The following is a 26,708-nucleotide window of genomic DNA, read 5'->3' as shown; positions in this document are numbered from 1 at the left end:
TAACATCGTATAGACCAAATTAAAAATCTATTCTGTATTTGTGCACCACTTAACACTTGTTAGCGTCGTCAATGGAGCTTGTTTTGGGGGAAGATCAGTTTTGCCTAAGGAAATGAGATGCCATAAAACACAAAACAAAATGTAGTAAAGACTCATAAAAGTTGAGATGGAGTTGACAGGCACTTGAAAATTAATGGAATGCTTCTTTATCCAGGATCACTCAGTTTATTGCATAGTGCTCTTCAACTTGTTCAGAACTCCTTTGTCACCACAATTGCAACCATTTATTCCGTTGCTTCTTTCCTTGGTTTGCCAGACCAAACTGACTCAAAGGTTTTCCCTGCCTTAGTCCTGAACCCGCACCTTTCCGTAGAGTCTTTCCTGCTCTGATTCCTCTCCAGCATCCTTAAACATGCTGCTGCATGAATCTTTGTAACTCCCTACTCCAGTCAGTTATGTGTGCTTAGTCCAACTGGAATTGATAGATTTTTGGACTCTAGGGGAATCGAGGGATATGGGGATTGGGTGAAAAAGGGGAGTTGGGATTGAGATTCATCTTATTTAATGGTGGAATAGGCTTGAGAGCTATATGGCCCACTCCTGCCCTTATTTTGTATGTTGGTGTGAAAGGGATTCAAAGCCCTCAGCGTTCAGCTCATATCTGTGACTGTAGACAGTAAATCATACAGGTCAATGCCTGGTATCCTGGCAGGAGGCAGAATGCTATCAATTTACAGCAGTCACATGACAACTTAATTTGGGCCTCCATGGTAAAAGAAAGAGTGGCTGCTGGAAAACAAGGGCTATCTTTTACTAACATGACTGTTAACTTTTGTATGTGGATCATGCACCAGGGTTATCTCCATAAGTTATGAAAGGGACAATAAACTGTTTTAAATCAACCTGACTTTCTGTTCATTCAAAAATGGACTTTGCTGGACCAAGATATGGCTGCCAAAGATCACATGATTTTAAAGTCAGCTACAGTCCTGGAAACTTTCAACAGTAAGTACAGGAAAAACTCAATCCTCTTTTTTGTGGAATCTCACATGTATCATTATCTGGGTCCATTTTAATCAATGAAACAAGGAGCAGTTCTCCTGCTTGAATTTATAACAGGGAGCCATTGAAACTTGTTATACCAGTGGAGGTGCTAATAGCCACCATCTAACCGCTAAAGGGGAACAATGGATTTTGACCAGAGGCATTGAAATTGCCCCTGCAACTGACTCATCTATGGGCAATGCCACATGACCCAAGCTCCTCCTGCCTTTGAAAAATTTTAATGTTACATTCCTCAACTCTCAAGGGAATCTGCTGTTTAACATCCAGCCTGCCAACACAAGAACAGAACTACCGGCTCAGAACAAAGTCTGCCTCAAATGTAAACCTCTTCAAAGCTTGGTTCCCTAGAAAATTCCCACCATTGCCTATACAGTGGACCAAGTATCTGCATACTAATCTCATCTTGCTGCATCATCAACGACTTTAAGGGAATTCTGCATTTCTTGTATTCTGCCAGCTAATCTCATCTTGCTGCATCATCAACGACTTTAAGGGAATTCTGCATCTCTTGTATTCTGCCAGCTGAATCCAACTGAACATTAACTCGTAGGTGAAAGAACCCTGACTAGACTCTGAAATTCATGTGAATAAATATCCATACCTCTGGTTCTTTTAAAAAATGTTATTCCTAGTTGAAAAACTCTTCCTTATCTCCTTCTTGTGTGCTTGTGTGTGTACGTAGTTGCGATGACTATCCCTCGGGTTTGAATGTATAAATACACAATTTTATCCTGAAGAGAGTTTGTTGTGAGTTACTTTAAAATTGACTTTAAAATCAGAGGATTTGGGGATGCATGTCACAGCCTATTTCAAAAATTAAAACACCTCTGTTTACGGACAAGTGGTGAGGAAAACAAAGGAGTTCAGTTTTCCTCCCTACCTCTTTTGCAACACAACTGTGTTATGAGGATTAGTCGGGTAAACATGTGGGGTTACTGCAATAGGACCTGGGTAGGATACTCTTTCAAAGAGTCAGGGTACACTCGGTGGGCCAAATTGGCCTCCTTCTGCACTATAGGGATTCTATGATGGGCAATAAATTCTGGCCTAGCCTGTGATGTCCGCATCCAATGAAAGAATAAACACCGTCTGTCTGCAGTTTGCATGTTCTCCCCATGTCTGTGCGAGTTTCCTCCCAGTCTGAAAGATGTGCTAGTTAGGTGCATCCGAACAGGTGCTGGAGTGTGGCGACTAGGGGAATTTCACAGTAACTTCATTGCAGTGAAAATGTAAGCCTTACTTGTGACTAATAAACTTTAAATAAAACAATTTGCTACTCTTCACTTCCAGCAAAAATTTACCTTTTTATGAGATGCCAGCTAGGATTAAGCGATGTTACCCACCTAGAAAATTCTCTCTGCAGTGCATCCAGACAATCATCAGCGCTGGCTGGATGTGGAAATCATTGAACTAAGCAGGAAACAAGTTGGCATGCTGTCTGCGTGACAATCAAAGTGCATAGGTTAATCTCACATCACAATCCCCATCCTCGTGCTCAACTGCTGTTGAATTTAGCCTCCATGGATTATTGCGAGTTCAGAGCTAAATGTACATCTGGGCATTATCAACATCTATGAACTATATCGGAAATTCCTACACATAATAGTCTATGAATTCTGCTTGCTGGCTGGTTCTTTGCCACCAGGAAGACAAATTTGTTGGGAAAGAGGTCTAACACCAAACATTTCCTTCTCTGGAAAAGAATCATAATCCTACCTTGCAGGAAACCTCTGGTGATGGGGTATGGGGTGGAGTGTAACTGATAGCGTACAATCATGGACAAAGGTTCAATGATTAGCAAATGGTATAAGTGACCGTGAACTTAAGTACGACTGATTCCTGGGCAAGGTGATGATGGTTGATTTGCACTTGCTTCCAGTGGAGGCTAGGAAGTGCTTCTCTATTTGTTGGAGCAAACATCTTTATGATAGAGACCCTCTGTTGTGGAATCTGTGCAACATTTCTGAAGCTGCATGATGCAGAGATTTGAAAGATCCTGAAGGCAGCAAATACAGTTTGGGGTGGCCTTGCACTATTTTTTATTACTATCCCTTTGTTCTTTATAATATCTGCAATTGATTAAGCCAAGGGGCAGCATCATGGCACAGTGGTTAGCACTGCTGCCTCACAGCACCAGGGACCCACGTTTGCACATTCTCCCCATGTCTGCGTGGGTTTTTTGTCCAGTTTTCTCCCAGTCCAAAAATGTGTGGTTAAGTTGATGGGCAATTCAGCATAGCCAATTAGTTTCAAGGGGATTAGCAGGGTAAATATGTGGGATTATGGGTATAATGCATGGGTGGGATTGTTGTTGGTGCAGGCTCAATGAGCTGAATGGCCTCCTTCTTCACTGAACTCGAGGAGTATGCCTTGAGGCAGCGAGGCTACATTGACTGGGTTGGAGATGGGTGGATATAGGAGATTGTTTTAAATAAGGGTCATTAGCATTGGGGCGTCCCTGGTAAGGTAAATGGATATGGTACAATAATAATGTTTTTCTCCACCTTTTCTTTCACAGGTTTTAAGTCGCTCCACCTTGTGTCCAACGAGGGGCATACACGCAATGGGTCGTACTGGGGCTGCTCTTGGTTGCTCAAGATTGGCCTAGTGCTTCATGTCGTTGGCGTGTGCCTAAATTGGACCAAATACTGGGCAAGACGACAGCTCAGTGACTATCGCTGATTGCTGTGCAGACACATGGATTTGGGCCGGTGTCTGCGGGAGTTTGCGCATTCTCCCCGTGCTTGCGTGGGTTTTCTCCAGGTGCTCCGGTTTCCTCCCACACCCCAAAGATGTGCTGTTAGGCTGATTGGCAGGAATAAATTGTCCCTAAATCAGTTTCCCTCAATCTGGATGGCCATAAAACATTAGACAAGGGTCGGGGGTGGAGAGGGGGACTGGTGGTGTTGAGATGGTGGCGCGGGCTCGTTGGGCCAAAGGGCCTGTTTCCCAGGCTGTTTTTTTTGTTCTTTGTTCTTTGACTCTAGCCTAGTTTCCGTACACATAAGAAAAATGAACATCAACAATGAAGGAGGAATGGATATGGTCACAGAATATTTGTGAATAATTGTCCCATTTTAAGAGAACAGAATGCTGCAGAAGGAGAGTGATGCTTTTCACTTAAGTTTTGCACTCTGTAGTATTGGAGACATGCAAAGAAAAAAAGTACAAAGAGCATTGATCACAGGTGTTTGTTCAAACAACATTTTTGTAGTCTTCCTAAAACCTAGTCCAACAAAATAACTTTAACCTTCAACTACTGTCGACATACTGAGCTATGAAATTTGTTAATCAAATAATATTGTAAGTATTTTACTAATTGGTACAGAAATAAAGCAACTCAGGATGAGCAGATTAGGAAGTCATATCTATAAAGTTAAGGCAAGATCTGCCTTGCTGAATTATTTATTGTGATTGTGTAAGATCTGCTGAAGCAGAAGGTGTGGCTCGCAGTGCACATTTGTTCCACACCTATGGATTTTCCAAACTACAGATTTTGACACAATACATTTATCAAAAGCACAGCAGTACACAATTGAACTGAAGCAGTTTATTTGTTAAAAAAAACACAAGTGTTTGCAATATAAAACAATAAACAATGCTGCAACATAGACTTTGGCTATTTAATAGATCAAAAGTGATCAACATATATACCCTTTTTATTTTTAACAATTTCACAATAAACTTCGGGGAATGGTGCCACAGGCTAGGCTGGCAGTGACCAATACTGTCAGTTAATGCTTCACAAATCTATTAAAGTTTATCATTTAGAAAGTACAAATCTCACTCACTTCATTTTACATGAAGATAGAAATAAAACAGCCCAGCTGAAGAGAAAACTTTCAATTGGAAGCCAACTCCAGAATTTAAGGATGGTCACCAGGAAACGATATGACTAATTTCTCCGATTCAGTATATTAAATTTAACAGCAATGCAAATCCAGCATTTCCCATTTTGTCTCCTTATAAAAACAAGGCCATGGTGATATTAACACAAAAGAAATAATGTTATTCTGCAGAATTGAGCTGAAGGTGCACTGAAAACAAGTCTCAAAATTAGGGATTTTTAACTTAAAAAAAATTTTAGTTAGCAAGATATTTATGATAAGTTTTGTTAAACAGTGGATTAGTCATATTGTGTGGAAATTGGCTTTGAAGAATTATCCAGCTCAGTTGTGCTATGAACTATTTACAATTGTTTTTGACTAACTTGTGGGTGAATGATCAACTCTTTCGATGCAAATGCTGTTTTGTACCAGCGGCTCCGCACTTCTTCCAAGCCAGCATTTCAATAGAGCCATCAGCACTCATTATTGTTACTGTGAATACATTTTTTACATAGGGAACACAAATGTGACATCTCATATAGAAACAGGAAAATTGAGCATTTTGAAATCATACTGGACCCCTAGAGAAGGATCTGCTCCACAAAATTCAGTCTCTGTTCTCCCTTCAGTGTACCCATTCTCTCAGCAGTCACTGAAAATCAGGCCACTGTTTTTACCGCTCACAGTAAAGTGGCTCAGTATTAAAATCACAATCAATTGCATGAGCTTGTGCTAACCAAATACTTCAACTATTGGAGCAAAAATTTCAATAATCAAATTCATCCTTGCACTTCAGAAACTCATGGACAGCCCAGCAATGTAATGCAAGGATCAATATGCTATACTGTAATATGATGAAGCGCAGTTCTCTGTCTATATTACGTTCCCCCAAGTTTCTGGTCATACAAGATCAGGAGAGACTCCAAACAGAAATAAGGCACTGCCACATAACAAGGATGTGTGTGTACCAGGAGCTCAGGCAGATATCGAAAGGAAAATCAAATTACGCTGTTTTAATTGACTCGCATTTTGCAAATCAAGGAAACAACCCTCAGTATGGAAAAGGTCTTCAATCTTTTCAATTAAGGAGCCTGAACAACAAAATCAATGAAATTCTGGGGCAGAGCTATGGGTCTGGACAATAAACCATCAATATAGTTGCTGAATTTTAAAACTAAAATTTTTTTGGTAAGAAAAAAATAGAAATGACCAAGTTTACCAAATGTTCTCAAATATTAGATGTGTTGTAATAATATGCTCTTTCATCATGTTTAGTACTCCTATCTCTCTTCCTGGTATATCTATGGATGTGAAGAAAGGAAAAAAAAAGTACATATGTTTCCACATTTTGTTTCATGCAGTTTGACACATCCATAAAGAGTTTAGAACGAGAGCTAAGGTGCATTTATTTTATGAAGCTTTTTGCAAACTGGCGAACCCTGTTTTGCCCAAGCCTCTAAAATCCACTCTGCAGAATCATATTCTTTCCCACCTTCTGCATCATGGATCCATCATTCGAGGGGCTGAATAATTCTGCTCCTATACCTAATGGTCTTCTTATTTGTCTGTGGGGCCACTGAACACAATGGAGACGTTTCTAATTCAAGCACACTGGGTAAACTCTCTCAGGAGAGAAAAGTCAGTAAACTGACCAATAGAAACAATGCAGGATATAATTCACATGCCTCTGCTGTGGGTATCTGATCAAGGGATCAGACTACAGTAAAACATTAAGTTTTATTGGAGATTAGCAATCCTAAGATCAGTGAGTTTCTGGAATTCCTTTCTTATATCAACATTCTGCCTGGCAACCCCAGAGATGGGAGTATAAATTAATATCTAATATCTTAATTGTGCTATCCCATGTCAAATAAGGCAAATTGTAGAACACAATTTTAAAAAATTATTACATGAAATGTAGAGAATTTTAAAAAATATCTAGCATTTATGGACAAGTTATGCATAAAGTTTTAATTTCCACAAGGAAAGCTGACAATTAGGATGTTTTATGAAAACAGGACTTGTTTGAAAAAAGCGAAAAGGTTTATAAATTAGTAAAATATTGGCTACATCTAGTGGTGTGACTTTGTACAGAGTTAATCTTACATCACATGGCTTTAAATACACAAATGCTATATGACCATACCTCCTTCACAAGTAGAACACAATATTTAGGAGAGATTTTAATTAAACACTGGACTGTTCCTTGTTCTGTGGATTTCTAAGATTGCACAAATTATCTACAAATTTCATTTTGGTTTACTTTAGCATTTCTTGGGTCCAATGTTTAGTTCTTTGGTTGTGAGTTGGTATGTCACTGTAATTACATTTCTCCAAATGCTTGATGTTATACATTTTGCTTATCTACCCCACTGAGATCCAATGTTTAAATTATCAGCTTTGGTGCATATTCCAATTAAGATCCAGAAATTAGAATGGCTGAGTTAAAGTTGAATGTCCACATTCAGGGAACTGCTAGTACACCAGTTGAAACCACAATTACACTCACAGCTCATCACCAAGTACTGTGTCACCTCAAAACGTACATTTTCAACTACTGGAACATTGTGAAAATACTTGACTTTAGGGAACAAAGTTCCTTCCCACCCACCCAACTACAAAATGAATACAATTGGATAGCATATTTTATAAAAGGGATTACAAAGCTCCACAAGGATATTTATCTATATGGGTGAAATTAACACAAACAATTGACTATCAAAATAGTTTTATAATTAGAACAACAAAAAACTAGGTACATTCAGAAACACTAGTGTCTCATTTACAATAGACACATATGTATTGTCAGGTACAGTAACACCAGACTCCTATGAATATATACTAAAAATTGCAGTTACATTTAGAAATAATCAACTTGAAGCAACACGATTTATGTCATTAAATACCTCATTTAAAAAAAAGTTCCATAAAATCTTGCACTTTTCTTCAGCTTGAAGATTTCATTTCAGATAAGATGCAATTTCTTGAAACTCCGAAAAAGGAGTTTTGTGCATTCGTACCTGTTCAGCAGAAGCCCTTTTGAAAAATCTAAAAATGTTCAACTTGCAGAGCTTCCAAATGTGCTTGTTGCTATTTTCGGACTAGTGGCTGCTATTTCTGCAAGCTTTTGCTCTTCAGATGCAAAGTTCAAGGGCTGAAAGCTAACATCGTGGCTTGGCTCCATCAATCCATTCAACTCTAGATTATAGATTTCTGCATCAAATGTTGTCAAGTTGCTTTGTGACTCATTTTTCTTCCAGCAAACCAAATCCTAAAATAACAAGAGTTAAATTTAAAGCCAAATCAGATTAATGCAAAACCCCACTCCAACCAAAATCAGATTTTGGAATGAAAGATTACAAACAAATTATTTTTAAAATGTTTTGTCTTCTTTTCCCCTCTAGTCTTTTCACATTTTTGATTATTCAGAGAGAACCTGCTTCCTGGATTTAATAACCCAGAGATCTGCCAGTTTGACTAAACCCCAAATTAACTCCATAATCAAGAATCAGAAAAAATAATTTGTTGACACCAAGATCAAATTCAGTTCAAAAATGAATCATTGGGCCCCTGTTCATATTTAACTGTCTGTTTTAAAAAGCTACAGACCTTATGGTTATTTGGCCCCATCAGCTATGTGGCAGTGGAACAAACCTCGCAATTAAATGGCAAAATGATTCAGAAGTACACTGGCTGCTTTTCCAATGTTGCAGCAAAATCCTGTCTGCCTGAACCATATGTGATTCAATTTGATCAGCACCATTTTCCTTATGTACAGATATGTACAATAAACCTGTGCATCACTTCTTCTATTCCAGTGTTTGTCAATAACAAGTGCAATTGATTCTACTGCGTTAATATTCATTTTCATTTATCAAAATGCGATTTTCTCCCTTGTTTTCTATCAAGCAGATCCAATTCTGAATGATTAAACCAAGGATTTTTTGTGCACTCAAGCTAGTGCTTCCACAGGCTAACAACTTGAAACACTCTATATAATAAATCAGATGAAACTGTAATTTTAGCATTTTTGATTGTGCTCTCAACAAAGAAGTGCAGTAATAACTTTAGATTCATCTATTTTATTTATTCATAAATTACAAGAGACAGTGGCAATGCCAGCATTAATTGTCCAATCTTAATCTTCCTCGAAAGGTGGTGGCGAGCCACCTACTTGAGCCACTGTCAGCCACGTGATGAAAGTAATCCCATAATGCTATTAAGGACGGTATTCCAGGATTTTGGCCCAGCCATGGTGAAGAATGATTCACAAGTAGGTCCTGTAAATTCTTCATTTCTTCCTTAAAATAACACTTACAAGGCCTTTCTCATACAAAACAAATAAAAGCCCTACAATGCAGGAGGCGGCCATTTAGGCTATCCAGTCTGCAGTGGCTCCTTGAAAGGGCATCTTATTCTGGCCGAACCCCCGACCACCTCTTCCTGTAACCCCGCGCATTTACCATGGCTAATCATCTAACCTACAGGCAGAGAATGTGCAAACTCCACACAGATAGTCATCCAAAGCTAGAATTAAACCTGGCTCCTTGGTGCTGAGAGCAATTTCGACACAATTGTGGAACCAGGCTTGCAGCATAAGAACATAAGAAATAGGAGCAGGAGTAGGCCATCTAGCCCTTCGAGCCTGCCCCGCCGTTCAACAAGATCATGGCTGATCTGAAGTGGCTCAGTTCCACTTTCCCGCTTTCTCCCCATAACCCTTAATCCCCTTGCCTACCAAAAACCTATCTGCCCGCGTCTTAAATATATTTAGCGAGGTAGCCTCAACCATTTCAACGGGCAGAGAATTCCAGAGATTCACCACCCTTTGAGTGAAGAAGTTCCTCCCCAACTCCATTCTAAACTGCCCCCCCCCACTTATCTTGAGGCTGTGCCCTCTAGTCCTGCTGTCCTTTCTGAGCGGGAAGAACGTCTCCACCTCTACCCTATCCATCCCTTTCATCATCTTATACGTCTCAATGAGATCTCCCCTCATCCTTCTAACTCGAACGAGTACTACAAGCCCAGTCTATTCAGCCTCTCCTCATAGCTCAACCCTCTCAACTCCGGACAAATGGTTGGGGGGGGGGGGGGTGGGGGGGGGTGGCAGTAGGAAAGTGACTGTCACTTTCTCTTCCCCTAACTGTTGACATTCTGAAGTATGATTGGCATATATTAGATTCAAGACACACATATATCCAATCTTCACAGTCAGTTAAAAGAATATGGTCACCCTTGGAGCTAGCTCTCATCTTCAAGAGGGTCTTTGTCTCAATGTCCCATTGTTCATCAGTTTGGCTTCTTCTCTATTTCTCCTCCTTTTCTTCTTTTGTGACCCTGTCTCCCTCCCCTTCAGTCACCGGTGAGGGATTTGTCCTTTTGAGTTTCTGGATCTCTCTTTCTCTCTTGGTACTTTCCATAAGATGATGGATGGCGGGGGAAGGCAGGGCCAATCCATTCAATGAGGAAGAAACTCTCTTGCCTGATTGGTGCCAGAGAGCAGGGAGCTAAAGAAGGGGAGGGGCACTAAAATTGGAAGACAAACGGAAGGAGGGATTAAAATTTGGAGACCAGAGAAGGAGGTATTAAAACTGAAGAAGGAATGAGAGGCATTTGTTGAAGCGGGGGCCAATGGGGATCAAAAACAGTGGCACTAGCAGGGAAGAAACAGAATGGGAGGCAATAGGGTCCAGTGAGGTGATGTGGTGGCACTGGAGGCAGATCAGAGGAGTTCCAACAGATTGATTCCGGGGATGAAGGGATTGACGTATGAAGGGAGGTGAGGAGAGAAGTGTGAGAGGGGATCAGATAGGGGTATATAGAGTAAATATAGACCAAATGTTTCCACTTATGGGGCAATCTAGAACAAGAGATCACAGCTACAGGTTGAGAGGCTGTGGAACTAACACTGAGATGAAGAGAGGCTACTTCTCGCAGAGGGTGGTGAATTTATAGAACTCGTTGCCCCATAGCGCAGTGGAGTCTGAATCAGTGAATGGTTTCAAGAAAGAGATAAATATATTTTTCTAAAGAAAGGATAAGGGGATATGAAGGGACTTTGTAAATTGGAAAGGACTTTAAAATCCAAGCTCTGTGGCAGGATTTGAGACCAGAGAGAGTACTTATGGATAATGAAAAATAGAGATGACGTATTGTTTGTACAAAACATGATAAATTTTGTTCACTGCAAATTTCAACTTGGATTCAAATTTGAATTTTGACCTTCCAGCAGAAGTTTTCAAATTGAAGGTCAAAACATATCAGACTGAAGGCTTTACAGAAGAGTCGTAGTGCTTTACAGTATGGAAACAAGCCCTTCTGCTCAACTGTCAATGCCATCCTTTTTTTCTAAAACCACAAAGCTAGTCCCAAATGCCCACATTTGGCCCACATCCCTCTTACCCATGTAACTGCCTAAACGCTTCTTAAAAGACAAAATTTGTACCCACCTCTACTACCACCTTTGGCAGCTTGTTCTAGACACTTACCATCCTCTGAAAAAATTGCCCCTCTGAACCCTTTTGTATCTCTCCGCTCTCACCTTAAACCTATGCCCTCTAGGTTTAGACTCCCCTACCTTTGGGAAAAGATATTGACTTTCGACCTGATCTATGCCCCTCATTATTTTATAGACCTCTATAAGATTAACCCTCAGCCTCCTACTCTCCAGAGAAAGAAGTCCCAGTCTATCCAGACTTTCCTTATAACTCAAACCATCAAGTCCAGGTACCATCTAGTAAATCTTTTCTGCACTCAAACCAAATATAAAACAAAACACTCCACCTATTTATAGTTTGCTATGTTTTAGAACCAGACAAAATGTGTACATTAAGAAAAAAAAAGCAGAAAATGCCAGAAACCCTCCAGATCATGCTGCACTTGTGCAGCGAAAGACTTAATCAGGTTGATGATCTCTCGTCAGAAAAGATTTATCTGCTTTTAATGAGTGTAAAACCAAGTAAATTGGGGAAGCGGAAGAAATTCAATTATATTTAAAGGTTGAAACAGACAGATTTTTGGTCTCTCGGGGAATTAAAGGAAAAGAGCAGCAAGTGGAAAAATAGAATTTTTGAAAAAAATGTTTATGGGATGTGGGCATCATGGGTTCGGCCAGCATTTATTGCCCATCCCTAACTGCCCTTGAAATGCATGGCTTGCTAGGCCATTGCAGAGTGCAATTAAGAGTTAACTACATTGCTGTGGATCTGGATTCACATGTAGGCCAGGCCAGGTAAGGATGGCAGATTCCCTTCCCTAAAGGGCACTATTTTTTGCGTTTTTACTGTAATCGGCAATAGTTTTATGGTCTTCATTAGACGTTTGATTCCATGTTTTGTTTTTACTGAATTCAAATTTCAACAACGGCAATGGCACGATTTGGACCTGGGCCCCCAAAGCATCACCCTGGTCTCCTAAGTTAAAAAAAAATCATTGATGGGATGTGGGTGTCATTGGATAGTCCAGCATTTATTGTCTATCCCTGGTTGCCCTCGATAAAGGTGGCAATTGGCTGCCTTCTTGAACTGCTGCAATCCAAGGTGTAGGTAGACCAGGTGTGCTGTCCAGAAGGGGGTTTCAGGATTTTAACCCAGTGAGAGTGAAGGATTACAATCCAGTGACAATACCATCACGCCATTGTCTACCCCTTGAAACCCAAGATCACCCATGATCATTCTCAATGCTGGAACAGATTTGATGAGCCATGTGCTGCACAAAAGGTTGCTTCAGAAGGTTAGGGGGCATGGAGTTGGGGGTAAGGTGTTAGCGTGGATAGAGGATTGGCTGTCTAATAGGAGGCAGAGAGTTGGTATCAATGGGTGCTATTCTGATTGGCGGTTGGTGACTAATGGAGGGCCGCAGGGATCGGTGCTGGGGCCTCAGCTATTTACCATTTATATAGATGATCTGGAGGAGGGGGCTGAGTGTAGGGTAACGAAATTTGCTGATGACACAAAGATGAGTGGAAAAGCAAATTGAGCGGAGGGTGTGGGAAGTCTGCAGAGGGATCTGGATAGGCTGAGCGAGTGGGCGAGGACCTGGCAGATGGAGTACAATGTTAGCAAGTGTGAGGTTATCCACTTTGGCAGGAATAATAGTAGGAGGGATTACTATTTAAAGGGCAAAAAGCTGCAGCATGCTACGGTGCAGAGGGACCTGGGGGTCCTTGTGCATGAGTCGCAAAAACCCAGTCTGCAGGTGCAGCAGGTGATCAAGAAGGCGAATGGGATGCTGGCCTTACTAGCGAGGGGGATAGAATATAAAAGCAGGGAGGTCTTGCTGCAACTGTACAGGGCACTGGTGAGGCCGCAGCTGGAGTACTGTGTGCAGTTTTGATCGCCGCACTTGCGCAAGGATATTTTGGCCTTGGAGGGAGTGCACAGGAGGTTCACTGGACTGATACCAGAGATGAGGGGGTTCGACTATGAAGAGAGACTAAATAGACTGGCTCTGTACTCGTTGGAGTTTAGAAGGATGAGTGGGGATCTTATAGAGACGTGTAAGATAATGAAAGGGATGGATAGGGTAGAGGTAGAGAGAGATTCATCCCGCTCAGAAAGGACAGCAGGACCAGAGGGCACAGTCTCAAGATGAGTGGGGGGCAGTTTAGAACGGAGTTGAGGAGGAACTTCTTCACTCAAAGGGTGGTGAATCTCTGGAATTCTCTGCCCGTTGAAGTGGTGGAGGCTACCTCGCTAAATATATTTAAGTCACGGGTAGGTAGGTTTTTGACAGACAAGGGAATTAAGGGTTATGGGGAGAAAGCGGGAGAGTGGAACTGATCCACTTCAGATCAGCCATGACCTTACTGAATGGTGTGGCAGGCTCGAAGGGCTAGATGGCCTACTCCTGCTCCTATTTCTTATGTTCTTATGTCTACTCTTGATTATTCCTATGTTCTTAAATGGGTTTGAGGGCAGTTCTGAAAGGTCAGTGAGCCAAAACATCAATTCTGTTTCCGTCTCTCTCTCTCTCCACAAAACTAGAATCATAGAATCCCTGCAGAGCAGAAAGAGGCCATTCTACCCATTGAGTCTGCACCTACTCTCTGACAAGGAATCTCGTCCAGACCCTCTCCCTATCTCTGTAACTCCACACATATAAGATGGCCAATCCACCTAACCAGCACATCTTTGGATTGTGGGAGGAAGTCCACACAGACATGGGAAGAGCGTCACCCGAGACTGAAACCGAATCTAGGTTCCTGGTGCTGTGAGGCAGCTGTGCTAACCATTGTACCACTGTACTATTTGATCACTGTTTCCATTAATGAAGGAAATTTGAAAATAAAAATGCTTACTGTGATATCGATGGGCTTTGGTAGCACATTTGTCTTAAACCAGGGAAAGACTTCAGAAAGCTCTTTTTTTTGGTCCTCTGTGAATTTGGGTTGGTTTCTCTGCATCATTTTCAGCTTCTCTCTGTCCTCCTTCAGAACCGTTTCAACGTCCCTAAATTGTAACAACTATGATCAGCATTCTGATTGCACAGCGCTTGTAGATAAAATTGCAAAACAAAACACTAAAAGCAAAGCTCTCAGTGATAATTATACTTAATATATAAATCATAATGCTCTCATAATAAGGTGATTGCTACAAAACACCAAATGTCAACTGGGTAAAAATAAACAATCACACTTCTGCACTGAAATGTACTTGTTCAATCCTCACAAGTGATGCTTTACCTGTCAATTTATAACTCAGTCATTCTAATGCAGGTATAACCCATTTGAAATAAATTGTGGCAATATTCAATAAAAAGAGGAATAAATTCATGTGAATATGCTAATTGCTCATATGCTGATAATACTAATAGGTTTGTAAAATTAAATCCTATTCTGTAAAGCATGTCTCAAGTCAGCCAAGCCACTTTGATGTAATACTTTGCCATTTATTTCCCAAATTCCAAAGCAACTAGTGGCACTAGAGAGGCTGTAAAGCCTGTTTCTAGTGCCACCATTTTTTCAGCACTACATGTGTTGTTAGTCTCCTATAGTATCTATGATACATGCACACTTCTGGTTTGAGCTATGCCAGATATCATTGTGGTGAGGTTGTTAGCAATACACACATAGAAAACATCCACTGGAAAATAGACAGTTCCTACTGTGACACAAACCACGTTGCAAAACTTCTTGTCAAACATATGCAATTTCATCTTCTCATGCACTCAGGATGAAAATGGGTCTTGCCAATGAGCGTACTGTCATTGGAACAGAACAATGATCCTGTTGTCGTTACCTGTTGAAAACATGAGGTATATTTTCAACTTGCCACCTGAGAGTATAGCTGGCCTCATGGATCATCTGGCTGCCACCAAAACTGCCTGGTTTTCAATTTCAGGAAGCCAAATGAAATTTAAAAAAAGTGGCTAGTGGGGGGCAAAATCAGTCTGGTAGAGGATCAACAGTGGAAGCCATCAATAGCTAGGGGAGGCAGTGATACCACAGAACAGAGAAATTGGCACATGCGCAATTGCGCACTCTGCTCTTTGCTGCTGTCTTTAGGATGAGCTTAGGCACCTCCTCCTGCTGGCGGGAAACAGATCTTGTTTCATTTTTGCTCAGAACGTGGTAATTGGATTTTTAGTTACCTAAAAAAAATCAATATGATTCTTTCCCATTTGACACTCATTCGGCACATGGAATTTTTTTGGTAAGGTTGCCCCCAAGGTATTTTTCTCGGACGCATAGCCAATTTCTTAATTAAACAAAAGGCTCACTTCTGAAGGGGATGGGAAGGAAGCAGGAATTCTAGGATTACAATTACAGCAATTGTATGTTAACACATAGCCAACAACATAAGAAGGTTATAAGAAAAGTTATTCACAAATCATCACTTCTTAACAAATTTATGCTTATAAACTATAAGCCAAATGCAGCTCGTTAGCAAAGTAGAACCTCGTGCAATGTAACATCATTCATCAAATGCAGCTCACAACCCACGGTTATTGTCTGGTGGGGTCAACTGGGCAGACTTGCAGATAATCACAGCAAGGATTTTCGATAGAAAACATTAGTTGCAAGGCAGTGTCCAAATACATTAAAATCACAAGATACAGTGACACTGAAAACATGTGGGCAACAGGAACATTTAAGGGTTAAGTACACAATTGCAGATTGTGTCAGATACACTGCTGATGCAAGAAAGCTACAACCACTCCACAAAATCTCCTTTTAGATTGTCAGCACTCACCTTGATGGAAGTTGGTAGGTCATCATGGTTCTCTCATCTGTATTTGCCATTGATAGCCACACTGGGTCCTGGAGTACACAGTCAGTGAAGCAGTCAATCTTTCTGTTGTTTCTTAGTTTTGGCTTGTGGTCATTCTCTGAGGAGTCAATGCTTCCAAAATATTTGCTGGTGTTGCTTAGATGGCTACTTCCTAATAATGATTAAAAACAAATTTAATTGAGTGGAGGGAAAGGGTCACAGTCTAAACTAAAGTTCAAGAACACAAACATGGAAAAAAATGAGGGCTACTCCGTTGATCAGGCTTGCTTCTTTTACAGGAATGTGCAATATGTCACTAAGTAGAGTTTATTCCATTTCATCAAAGAAAGACAAGTTCCATAAAACTTCAATACAACAGCAAAATATTGCGGGAGCTGGGAATCTGAAATAGAAACAGAAAATGCTGGAAATATCATATTCTATGGAAGGGAAACCTTCAAAACTGGGAAGAGTTAGAAATATAATAAGTCTTAAGCAGGTGACACGGAAGACGGGGGTACAAAAAAGAACAAAAGGGAATGTCTCCAATAGGGCAAAAGTTGGGTAATATTAAATGTCAAAAGAATCAGTTGTGCATTATCGAAGAGACAAATAAAGAAACAAAATGATGTATCCAGAAGAGGTTTGGATGACAGAATAGTGAACTGCTGTCCAAAAACAAATCGCGGATGAGCAGGAAGGAAAACATATTGCAAATAAACAAAAAAATGATGGATTAACTCAGCAGATCTGGCAGCATCTGTGGAGAGAGAAAGTTAAATCGGAGTGATTTACTGCAAAACTGCTATTGGCTGGTCATGGGATCTTTTGATCCTGCCATTGCCAATGGAGTTTCTCATTGAATGCGTCTTTTACTTCCATGAGACCCGCTGCAGGGGTGTGGGTCTTCAGTGGGGTTGAAAAGCCCTGGTCATTTTCCAGGCATAACACCTTGCACCTGACTGTCCCCAGAATTATGTTTTTTGACAAACTGGCAGGCAACTGCGATTTGAGACAGCCTGCAGCATCCGCCTACAAATAGGATGCTGCCGGCAGAGTCCACTAATGCCGCACACTGCTGCCATCTGGTGTCATCGCTATTGGAGCTATCACCATGGAAAGAGAGATTCATCCCTGTTTCTGGTGGAAAAGCCCCAGTTGCAAATCACAGGGAAACAATACTGTCTGGGGGTTTGGAGGGGTGGGACTGTGGATTATGAAAATCAACTTCTGTGTTTTGTGTCCCAGTTTGTTGGATCTTCCAGGGAAAGAAGCAAGCTTGAGCTGGTGCTTCGCTGTGGTAAGTGAACGGAGGCATAAAATGCAAGACAAAAAGCCATCCTGTGACCAGATCAGCTCAAAGACTTGACTATCCAGTGTAAAACTGGATGAATGGCTAAAACAAATTTTAGGCCACCTGAATGTGACAATCAGGGACCTGGATATGACCCAAGCCTGCTGAGGCACTCTAAATGGTGTAGATCGGGACATAAAGCTGCAAGGCATCAAAGATGAGTAAGTGGACAAAGCTGCAAGAGCATCCCACACAGATCTCCACTTGGCGCAATAAGGGCTAAACAGATGATAAAGAATGAACAGCCAATTCATATCTCTCCTCACTTTTATTTCTACTAACTTCAGTGGAATGGAATATCAGGCGAGATGTATTACAGCTGGCCAACTCACTTTTGCTTAATGTCAACATTTACCACCCAGCCTTCCAACTGTGAACCTACAGCACTGACACTAATTTGGGCTCCCAACAGTACACCCACTCAAATCAACCAGACTGGAGTTTGCACAAAAATGTTGACAATTTTGTAAAAATAAATGCTTAAATGTTGGCCAAAAACCTCTGTCCTTGTTTGTGGCTGGGATTCTCCAGTGTCATTGAAAGTGAGTGATGTTTTGGCTAGGATACCAAATTCTCAATTTTCTCTGGCAGCAGGCGGGCATGCACGAGATCGGACAATCCCACCCATTAGGTTTTCCTGCAACAAAATAAACAGCACTACTGTTTTCACCCGCAAGTTTAAAAAAAACTTGTATTTGTACAGCATTTTTCATGATCACAGGGTGTACCACAGTATTTTACAGACAATGAAATGTCTTTCAAGTGTAGTCCCGTTTGCACTTCAACCCACCATATGAATTTATTTGTAAGCTTATGTCTTTGTTCATACTAACATTGGCATGTTGGGGAGAAGAATTTTCAACTTGTGGCAATTTAAAAATCTTTAGTAAAACAAGGTGGAAGGCAAGGCTCTGTGAGAATAGAAGTGATTATTTGGACAGTTACCTGTGTCAGTTCCTGACATGCCACAGCCATTAGATGGAGAGCCTGAGGAGCCTGAAGCTGTTGATCTGGCACTCCCTGAGCCTGCAGAGCCAGTGCCTGACAGAGAATCATGGAGTAGCAGATCTAGTAGGTCAGTGGAAGTGGAGTGGGCATCACTGTTCTGGGCTTCGGCAGGTGATATAGCCTTGAAAAAAAACAAATTCATTTGGCTTACTGGCAGCCATTCATTTTATGAGGAACAACTGCTGCAATGACCAGTGTTTATAATAGATATTTTGCATTGAATGAGACACAATTGTACAGTTTTTGTGAACCAACATGCTACATCAAGTCATGGGCAGACATGGGTACGATTGCAATCTCTACATTGTCCGATTTTACCACCTTGCAAGTTATCCTCTTGAAACGCAGTGGAATATGGTAGATGGCTGAGGCCATTCATTCAAAAATTGATTGGGGCTTTTGTGAAGAGAACAAAATGGAAGAAAGAAAGAGAAAGAGCGGGGGAGAGAGAGAGCAGGGGAGGTGGGGGGGGAGAGAAAAACTTTTGGTCAAGGTCCATCAGCTCTTGTGACAACTGCTAGCATACAGAGCAAAGCTATTGTTTTCACGCATCAAGAAGTAGCTGCAGAACCAAAATATATTTCCCCTCGCTCATCCAGTTCCCCCCATGATATGTTCTGTGGTGGCAAAAGCGGCCCAGCACTGGCTGACAGTGGGAAATTCTGGTCCCACCGCTGTCAACAGAGCTTACCATTGTACGCACATTCTCCACCCGCCTCCAGCTCGGCAGGCTTCATCAGTGGCAGGACTGGAAGTTCCTACAAGTGGGAACAGCCTGAAAATTCCAGCCAGTGTGTTTTTCAGTAATATTCATTTAAAAACCAAAACAATTAAATGGTCAGTGGTGTCATGAAGAAAAACTCTAAGATAAGCAACCATTAGTCAACAAAATATGATGTGATTCTCCACGAGTTTGTGCATAAATTGACTTAGAATTCCTACAGTGCAGGAAGAGGTCATTTGGCACTGACCACAATCCCACCCAGACCCTATCCCATATCCCCACGTATCTACCCACTAATCCCTCTAACCTATACATCTCAGGACACGAAGGACAATTTTAGCAAGACCAATCAACCTAACCTGCACATCTTTGGACTGCGGGAGGAAACCGGAGCACCTGGAGGAAACCCATACAGACACGAGGAGAATGTGCAAACTTCTCACAGACAGTGACCCAAGCTGGGAATTGAACCCAGATCCCTGGAGCTGTGAAGCAGCAGTGCTAACCTATTGAAATAAAGTTGTTACTAAAGTTGAAGATCACTGCGTTTTTTTTCCTCAAACGAGAATATCTTAAGTTTCATTGCAATTTCAGCACTGATGGGACACTTTTATATGACATACCTTTGTGCCTGAACTGCTGCTCACTCTACAGCATTGCTAGCTACTCTGACCCAATTTCCTTTCTGAGATGTAATATTCTCCAATATTTAAATATTCACTAAAAACATAAGAACATAACATAAGAACATAAGAAATAGGAGCAGGAGTAGGCCATCTAGCCCTTCGAGCCTGCCCCGCCATTCAGTAAGATCATGGCTGATCTGTTGTGGCTCAGTTCCACTTTCCCGCCCTCTCCCCATAACCCTTAATCCCCTCTCTTATCAAAAACCCATCAACCTGCTTCTTAAAAATATTTAGCGAGGCAGCCTCCACCACTTCAACGGGCAGAGAATTCCAGAGATTCACCACCCTTTGAGTGAAGAAGTTCCTCTTCAACTCCGTTCTAAACCGCCTCCCCTTTATCTTGAGGCTGTGCCCCCTAGTCCTACTGTCTTTTTTGAGCGGGAAGAGTCTCTCCACCTCTATCCTATCCATCCCATTCATCATCTTATACGTCTCAATGAGATCTCCCCTCATTCTTCTAAACTCTAACGAGTACAAGCCTAGTTTATTCAGCCTCTCCTCATAGCTCAATCCCCTCAACTCCGGTATCAGCCTAGTAAACCTCCTCTGCACTCCCTCCAGGGCCAAAATATCCTTGCGCAGGTGCGGCGCCCAAAACTGCACACAGTACTCCAGCTGCGGCCTCACCAATGCCCTATACAGCTGCAGCAAGACCTCCCTACTTTTATATTCAATCCCCCTCGCTATGAAGGCCAGCATCCCATTCGCCTTCCTGACCACCTGCTGCACCTGCAAGCTCAACGGCCATCTGCAGTGCATTCCATATCCTAATAAATCTTTCCACTTAAATTTTCTTTCAACTTCTTCCTTTACACTCTTCATAACAACGCCAACTTCTCTCCATTTGTCTATAATTTTGCCTCTCAAATAGTCTCGTAATTCTCAAGTTATTGGATTCATCTCTTATTTTGTTCTGAGGCAGCAAAAGCAGTCATTTTTTTCCCTCAAGTCCCTTGATTTGGCAAGCCTTGCAATGTAGGCTGGGAGATTGGGGACAGAGTATAGGCCAGGATTCTCCCAGAAAAAAAACTAAGTGCCCAATGTGCAGGAAAATGGGAGTATTTCCCACTCATTTGTTCGGACACACTTACTTGAGCGAATCTCCGACACTTTGAACATTGCAGAGTGCCTCACGGTGATTCACTCTGGTAAACAGGAGGTCACCTGATTGCTGGCCAGTCCCGTAACCCACCCTGCCCCAAATCGCTGACCTTCTGACCCCTCCCCCACACCCTTTCTGGCCCTGCCCCTTTAGTACTGCTCAGTTTGCACCTGAGCTGTGCCAGGTTGACACTGCCCAAGGTGCACCCCCTGCACCTATGACCTTCCGGGGGGATCTCAATGGCCTACGTTCCCTCCAGCAGGGTCAGGGTGCCTATTTCCTCAGTGGGGAGCAGTGGTAAATACTGCTGGAGGGAACCACTCCCTGCAAAAGGGGTGGTGGGTGTGGTGTGGGAGGAAACGCTGGTGTGCTAATGTGCCCAGGGAATACTGTCCTGAACCTGCTAATCATAATGAAATGAGGATTTTGATACGATAATCAGCTCCCCACCAATTTCCGGCACTGAGATGATTATGTTAAAAAAACAGCTGGGAGACTCACGACCAGCGCTAAAGGCCTCCTGCTGGTGTCTCCTGGCCTGTTGTGCTGCTTATTGTGAGAAACAATGGGCGGGATCTTCTGGTAGCTAGCCATCCTAGCTGTTAAAGGAAATATACCAATTGGCGGGCTATAACTAGTATTGAGCAATGTTTATCAAAGATCTACATTAGCACCTCAAATTTTCACCACATATAACCAGTGATTCTGTTGCAGGAAGACAGCTGTGTACCCACGTTTGCAGATGATACAAAGTTGGACGACAAATTATCAGACGAAAACAGGAAATTGCAAAGTGTCTACTCATTTAAATCCGTCTATGCCAAACAATACAAGGCAAAAATTCAAGCCTGTGCAAGTGTGGGGTCATCGGTTTTGAGTTCATTTATCTTTCCCTTTTCTCATGGCTATAAAATTTTAAAACTTCTGTGATTCATTTAGAGTGGGGTTTTCCCATCCTTCCCACCAGCGTGGTCTTCTGGTCCTGCCTATGGTATAGTGTTCCTGGCAGCAGGGGGTGGATTCAATGGGAAATCACATCGAGGAGTCTGACAACACCAGGTGCAAATCTAAACCAGGTGTTGGACTTAAACCAGGTGTTGTCAGACTTCTTACTGTGTTTACCCCAGTCCAACGCTGGCATCTCCACATTAAATCACATTGACACAGCAATGGGACCAGAAGATCCCGTCATCAATGGCAGGCCATCTCCTGCTGCCAAGAAACATGCCGGGGGCATAGAATCTTATCCTTACTTTCTGTTTCGCCTCCTGCCCCACAAAAATACAATACATCAAATTTACCATCACAAGAGTTGTAAATCTTACTGAATGTTACTCTCAGATGACATTTTGTACCATCATGCTATTTACTTGCTCACTTTACTCCCACCACATCATTTCAGCTGGTTTATATTTAAACAGGGAGTGTGACAATGACATCAGCAGGAAATTCCAGCTTGTCGGACTATGCTAAATTGGTTGCAGAGCTGAATTGAAGGAAAAGGCAAATCCAAAGAATATACCTATAATAACCAAAAGTGCAAACATTTCACCAGAAAACTTCAGCTCCCTCAGGTTAGATTCCATAAACTATTCTAGGTATCGGAGTTTAAAAAAAATACTCATTCATCATACGTTGTCACATCCTTTACAGTTTTCAAGATCAGTAGTATTTTATTAAATTTGACCAAGATTTAAAGATTCAAAGTCTTCAATCTTTTTCAACCTTTATTTTCTCATTCTTGGCTAAAGAAATCTTTAGATTTTGGGTCAGTGTGCCTTTGGCTAGAGTGAGTTTTTACTTCTCTCTCCTCCTCTTCCTGGAACCCTTGCCCCAAGACAAAAATCACCCAATCTAATTTAAATAAAAATTAGAAAACAAAAAAGATTATACGCTTTTGGTTCTGTTCACTTTTAAGTCACTGAGATAGTCCTTTATAACCTGGATTTCAGACTACAAAATATTCAATGTCTCTAAAATAAAAAAAAGTGTTAAGATATTTTGCCTTTAATAATTCACACAAAGCTGCAATGTGAATGGTTAGGAAAAAAGTGTTTTTAATCTGTCAGTCACTTACCAGTGCTGCCTCATCATCCTTTGTCACAATGTCCAGATTTGTAACTTTGGCACTGTTGCTCATCCCTCCTCCATCAGCCATTGATCCACTTCCACCTACGATTCCGACAAACGCAATTCCCTCCGATGATTTGGGCATTTCTTCCAGCTGTAGCAAATTCAGCTGTAATGGTGAGCTGCACCTAGACTGGAACAACGGAGGGGAGGTGTGGCCCTGTGGTCCTACTGATGGTGGAGTACAGCAACATGATGGGGCACCTCGAGATTCCGGGGCAGGTGCCTTCTCGCCTTCAGCTGGTGGATCGTAACGTTGTGAAGCAAACTGTGGCTGAGACTGGAATGAAGTCTGTGGAGAGAATGGAGTTTGCGGCAAAAAGGCTGATGGTGATGGGAAAAATGGTGGATGCACAGTGTTGTTCATCTGAGGGAGCACATAATTAGGGAGTACAAAAGCCACCATAGGCGTTACCAGGGGTGCAGAGTATGCTGGGGGCTGAGTGGTGCAATGAACACCCTGAGCATTGTCAAAGTTGGGCAGAGACAGGTCAGTCACAGGAGGCATGCTGCCAGGGGCAGAAAATACAGGCAGCTGATAGGGTGGCATAACGGTTGTAAACGGTACAGCTGAATATCTACTCTGTGAGACAGCAGATGGGGGCCAGGAGGGTAGCTTATGTTGGTTGGTGCGAGATGCAGAACTATCAGACAATTCCTGCTGCTTGATGCGTTTTGATTTAAGCTTCTTATTCTTCCCTCCTTTTTTGTACATATGTTCTCCACGATTCCATCCAGCTTTAATTCCTTGAGAGCCTGCAGTATGAGGAAACAATCAGAAATGTTGCAAGCCCTCGCATTTTAAAAAAAAAATACTTTACTGTTGAAAATAAGTGACTAAAAAGTGCGACAGAGGGATTGACTCAATTATTGATAGCAGATCTGATGCATTCATCCTATAAACACAATTCTTTCACTCTTAGGGTGGGATTTTCTGGTCCCACCACTTCGGGAATTGTCACAAGCAGGAGAGAAAGTTTTGACAGGCCACCAAAAGTTCTGGTGACTTTGGGTGGGAATTTCTGACCCTCTGGCAGGTGCTATGAGAAAACCCCATCTATTGTTCCACTCAGTTGCCAGAGATAGGACACGGACTATTTTATACGTGTATTTTACTACAGCAACCTTTTGGAAGAATGCGCTAAGGGTAAATCATCATGATAATATTGGCATGTTGTAATAAAAGTGCAAAAGAAAATAACTTGTCAAACCAGGTGATTTAGAATTCCATGTCACCTTGGGTCAAATGAGCAATTTAATATGAATATGTCTGGTTTTTCAATTTGAGTATTGGGGTTGTCCAATTTAGTCATCAAACCTTTATTCACAAAGGATGAAATTTTGATAAAAACTAACTAAAGTTTTCCATACAATTGCAAAAACTGGGAGGTTCTCCTGACAATGCCAAAATGGCATCTTAAGCTGAAACAATGGTTTGGCCCTCATTTAGCATAAGATGTGCTCTTGTTAATGGATTCAAAGCTTGTGCTAGGAATGGCTACCCTCAGATTGTCAAGAAGTGATTACCATTTTAATTATCTGCCAGCACTCATTAAGGAAGTAGCATGGCGTTTTGACTATCCCCTCGCCACACCCCAAAGATGTGCTCTTAGGCTGATTGGTTTACCAAATTGACACTATTCTCCCCTGAATCTGGCTAAGTTAGGGGTTCCATTTGTAGACACGCAGGGTAGAATAGGTGTAGGGTGATGCGGCGGCGCGGGCTCGTTGGGCCAAAGGGCCTGTTTCCCGTGCTGGGTTGTTCTTTGTTCTAATAACGGTACATCCATTCTCATTCTTCTCACTTACTACGTCAGACTCCACAGACCTTAAACCATATAACACTGAAGGAAGTGTTTAAAAGGAGGGCATGTTTGCAGGTTCTTACCACAATCTCCTGAACATCCTTTGCACTGATCCTGTAAGTACGATTTGCCAGAAGGTTCAAATGTTTTTAGCTTACTCAGCTCCTTGAACTTGCTCAAGAATATCTGCTCTTCCTTTTGTGTATGAGCAGCCAGAACTTCTTTGGTGAGGCCAAGTTTCTTGTACGGTTCCTTTTCCTGGTTCACTGAAGGCACGGTGGTGACCAGAGTAGTAGACGCCATGTTCTCTGCAGGATCAGCAATGCCAAGGCCATCCTCCAACAGGATTTCTATTAAATTTCACATTTAAAATTGTAGCTATATGAAAGCTTTTCATTTTAGATAATAACTACGCAAGACATCTAATTTAGCAGTTCCATTGGTATAAACGAAAAAAAGACTAGGATGCTGCTAAGTAATACAGGTCGGATATGATCTTTTTAGTGTGCTATGAAATATTCTTAGCGAGGGTTGTGGCAATTAGTATCACCAATTTTGGGTTGGGTGGCGAGGAAAAATAAACATCCATCCAACATAGTGCGCATGCTTGTGGACATGTTCATGTATCGTACAAAACTATGGTAGGTTATAATAATTGAATAGCTTTGAAGCTTCACTGACGAGTGGCCAGCCATCAGTGTGAGCAGAACAGTTTCTGAGAAGGAGTTTTTGCCTTTAGAAGCTGCAAGCAACTGGGAAGTTAAAAAAAAAGCTTGGCACTACAACAATAACTTGCACCTTCCACATAGCAAAATATTCCAAGACACTTTGTAAGAATGATTATTGGAAAAAAGTCAAGAAATTGGAAACTGATGACTGCTAGTGTACAACACCATTGAAGTGAATTCTAGAAAAATGATGCTTCAGCAGTTCATCACTACATATTTTACTTGATAAAAGTTGGCTCAGTTTTGAAGACCTTTGCTTTTTAAAGGTAATGATTTATTACAAAAGATTTATGATAAGGAATTATTAAACTGCCTCACTTTCTAGAGTTTAGGAAATGTATGTATTCTTCTCGTGCTTCAAAGTTTGTTACAGAACACAGGAGGACTATTGCACTATTAAAGTGACAAACCATGGTGCTTCACAAAGAAAATTTAATACCAAACCACAGAGGTTTGACAGATGACCCAAAGCTTTATCAAAGAAGATTGAAGAAGCATCTTAAAAGGATGGGAGGGGGCAGAGAGAGCAAGCGAATGAAAGGAAGCAAAGTTTAGAGTGTTGGAACTAGCCAGCTGAAAGTACAAACATCGATGTTTGGAGTAATTAAAGTAGGGGATGTGCAAAAAGACCAGAAGTAAAGAATTTACTGATGACCGCGAAACCATTATCGGCTGTTGGAAAAAGCCATCTGGTTCACTAATGTCCAAGGAAGGAAATCTGCCATTCTATATGTGAGTCCAGAGCCACAGCAATGTGGTTGACTCTCAACTGCCTGCAGGCAACTAGGGATAGGCAATAAAAGCTGGCCAGCCAGCGATACCCATGTCCCATGAATGAATTTAAAAAAGAGAGTACAGAGAATATTGCAGAGGGTTTTTGAGCTGGAGTAGGTTATAAAAATGGGAAGAGGCAAGCCCAACAGGAATTGGGAGGGTTGAGTTAACACAATCAAGTACCATGATTGCCAAAACATTCAAGTTTTCTAAATGCCTCTATTAATGTTACATTAATGCAATTCCTTACTGCTGTGCTGAACATTGTGTGACCTGTCTGTCAGCAAAGTTATAA

At 41.6% G+C, this 26,708-nt stretch overlaps 1 protein-coding gene across 4 annotated transcripts in view; it reads right to left on the bottom strand.

Moving 5' to 3' along the window:
* Positions 1-4,600: 4,600 nt before the first annotated feature.
* Positions 4,601-26,708, bottom strand: part of LOC145340949 (period circadian protein homolog 2-like) — a 72,090-nt gene continuing 49,982 nt past the window's right edge. For all 4 annotated transcript variants that reach the window (XM_080185557.1, XM_080185555.1, XM_080185558.1 and 1 more), the window contains 6 exons: positions 24,995-25,261; positions 23,054-23,862; positions 18,402-18,585; positions 16,085-16,274; positions 14,191-14,341; positions 4,601-8,163 (listed from right to left, as the gene is read on the bottom strand). In XM_080185557.1, the coding sequence (XP_080041683.1) occupies positions 7,951-8,163; positions 14,191-14,341; positions 16,085-16,274; positions 18,402-18,585; positions 23,054-23,862; positions 24,995-25,261 (1,814 nt within the window). In that variant the 3' untranslated portion in view covers positions 4,601-7,950. The remainder of the gene's footprint in view (positions 8,164-14,190; positions 14,342-16,084; positions 16,275-18,401; positions 18,586-23,053; positions 23,863-24,994; positions 25,262-26,708) is intronic.

This window comes from Carcharhinus amblyrhynchos, chromosome 3 (assembly GCF_965287045.1).
Source record: "Carcharhinus amblyrhynchos chromosome 3, sCarAmb.v2.hapA, whole genome shotgun sequence".
NCBI classification, from domain to species: domain Eukaryota; kingdom Metazoa; phylum Chordata; class Chondrichthyes; order Carcharhiniformes; family Carcharhinidae; genus Carcharhinus; species Carcharhinus amblyrhynchos.
Note: the sequence above shows the minus strand (reverse complement) of the source record. Positions and strands in the feature narration are given on the sequence as shown.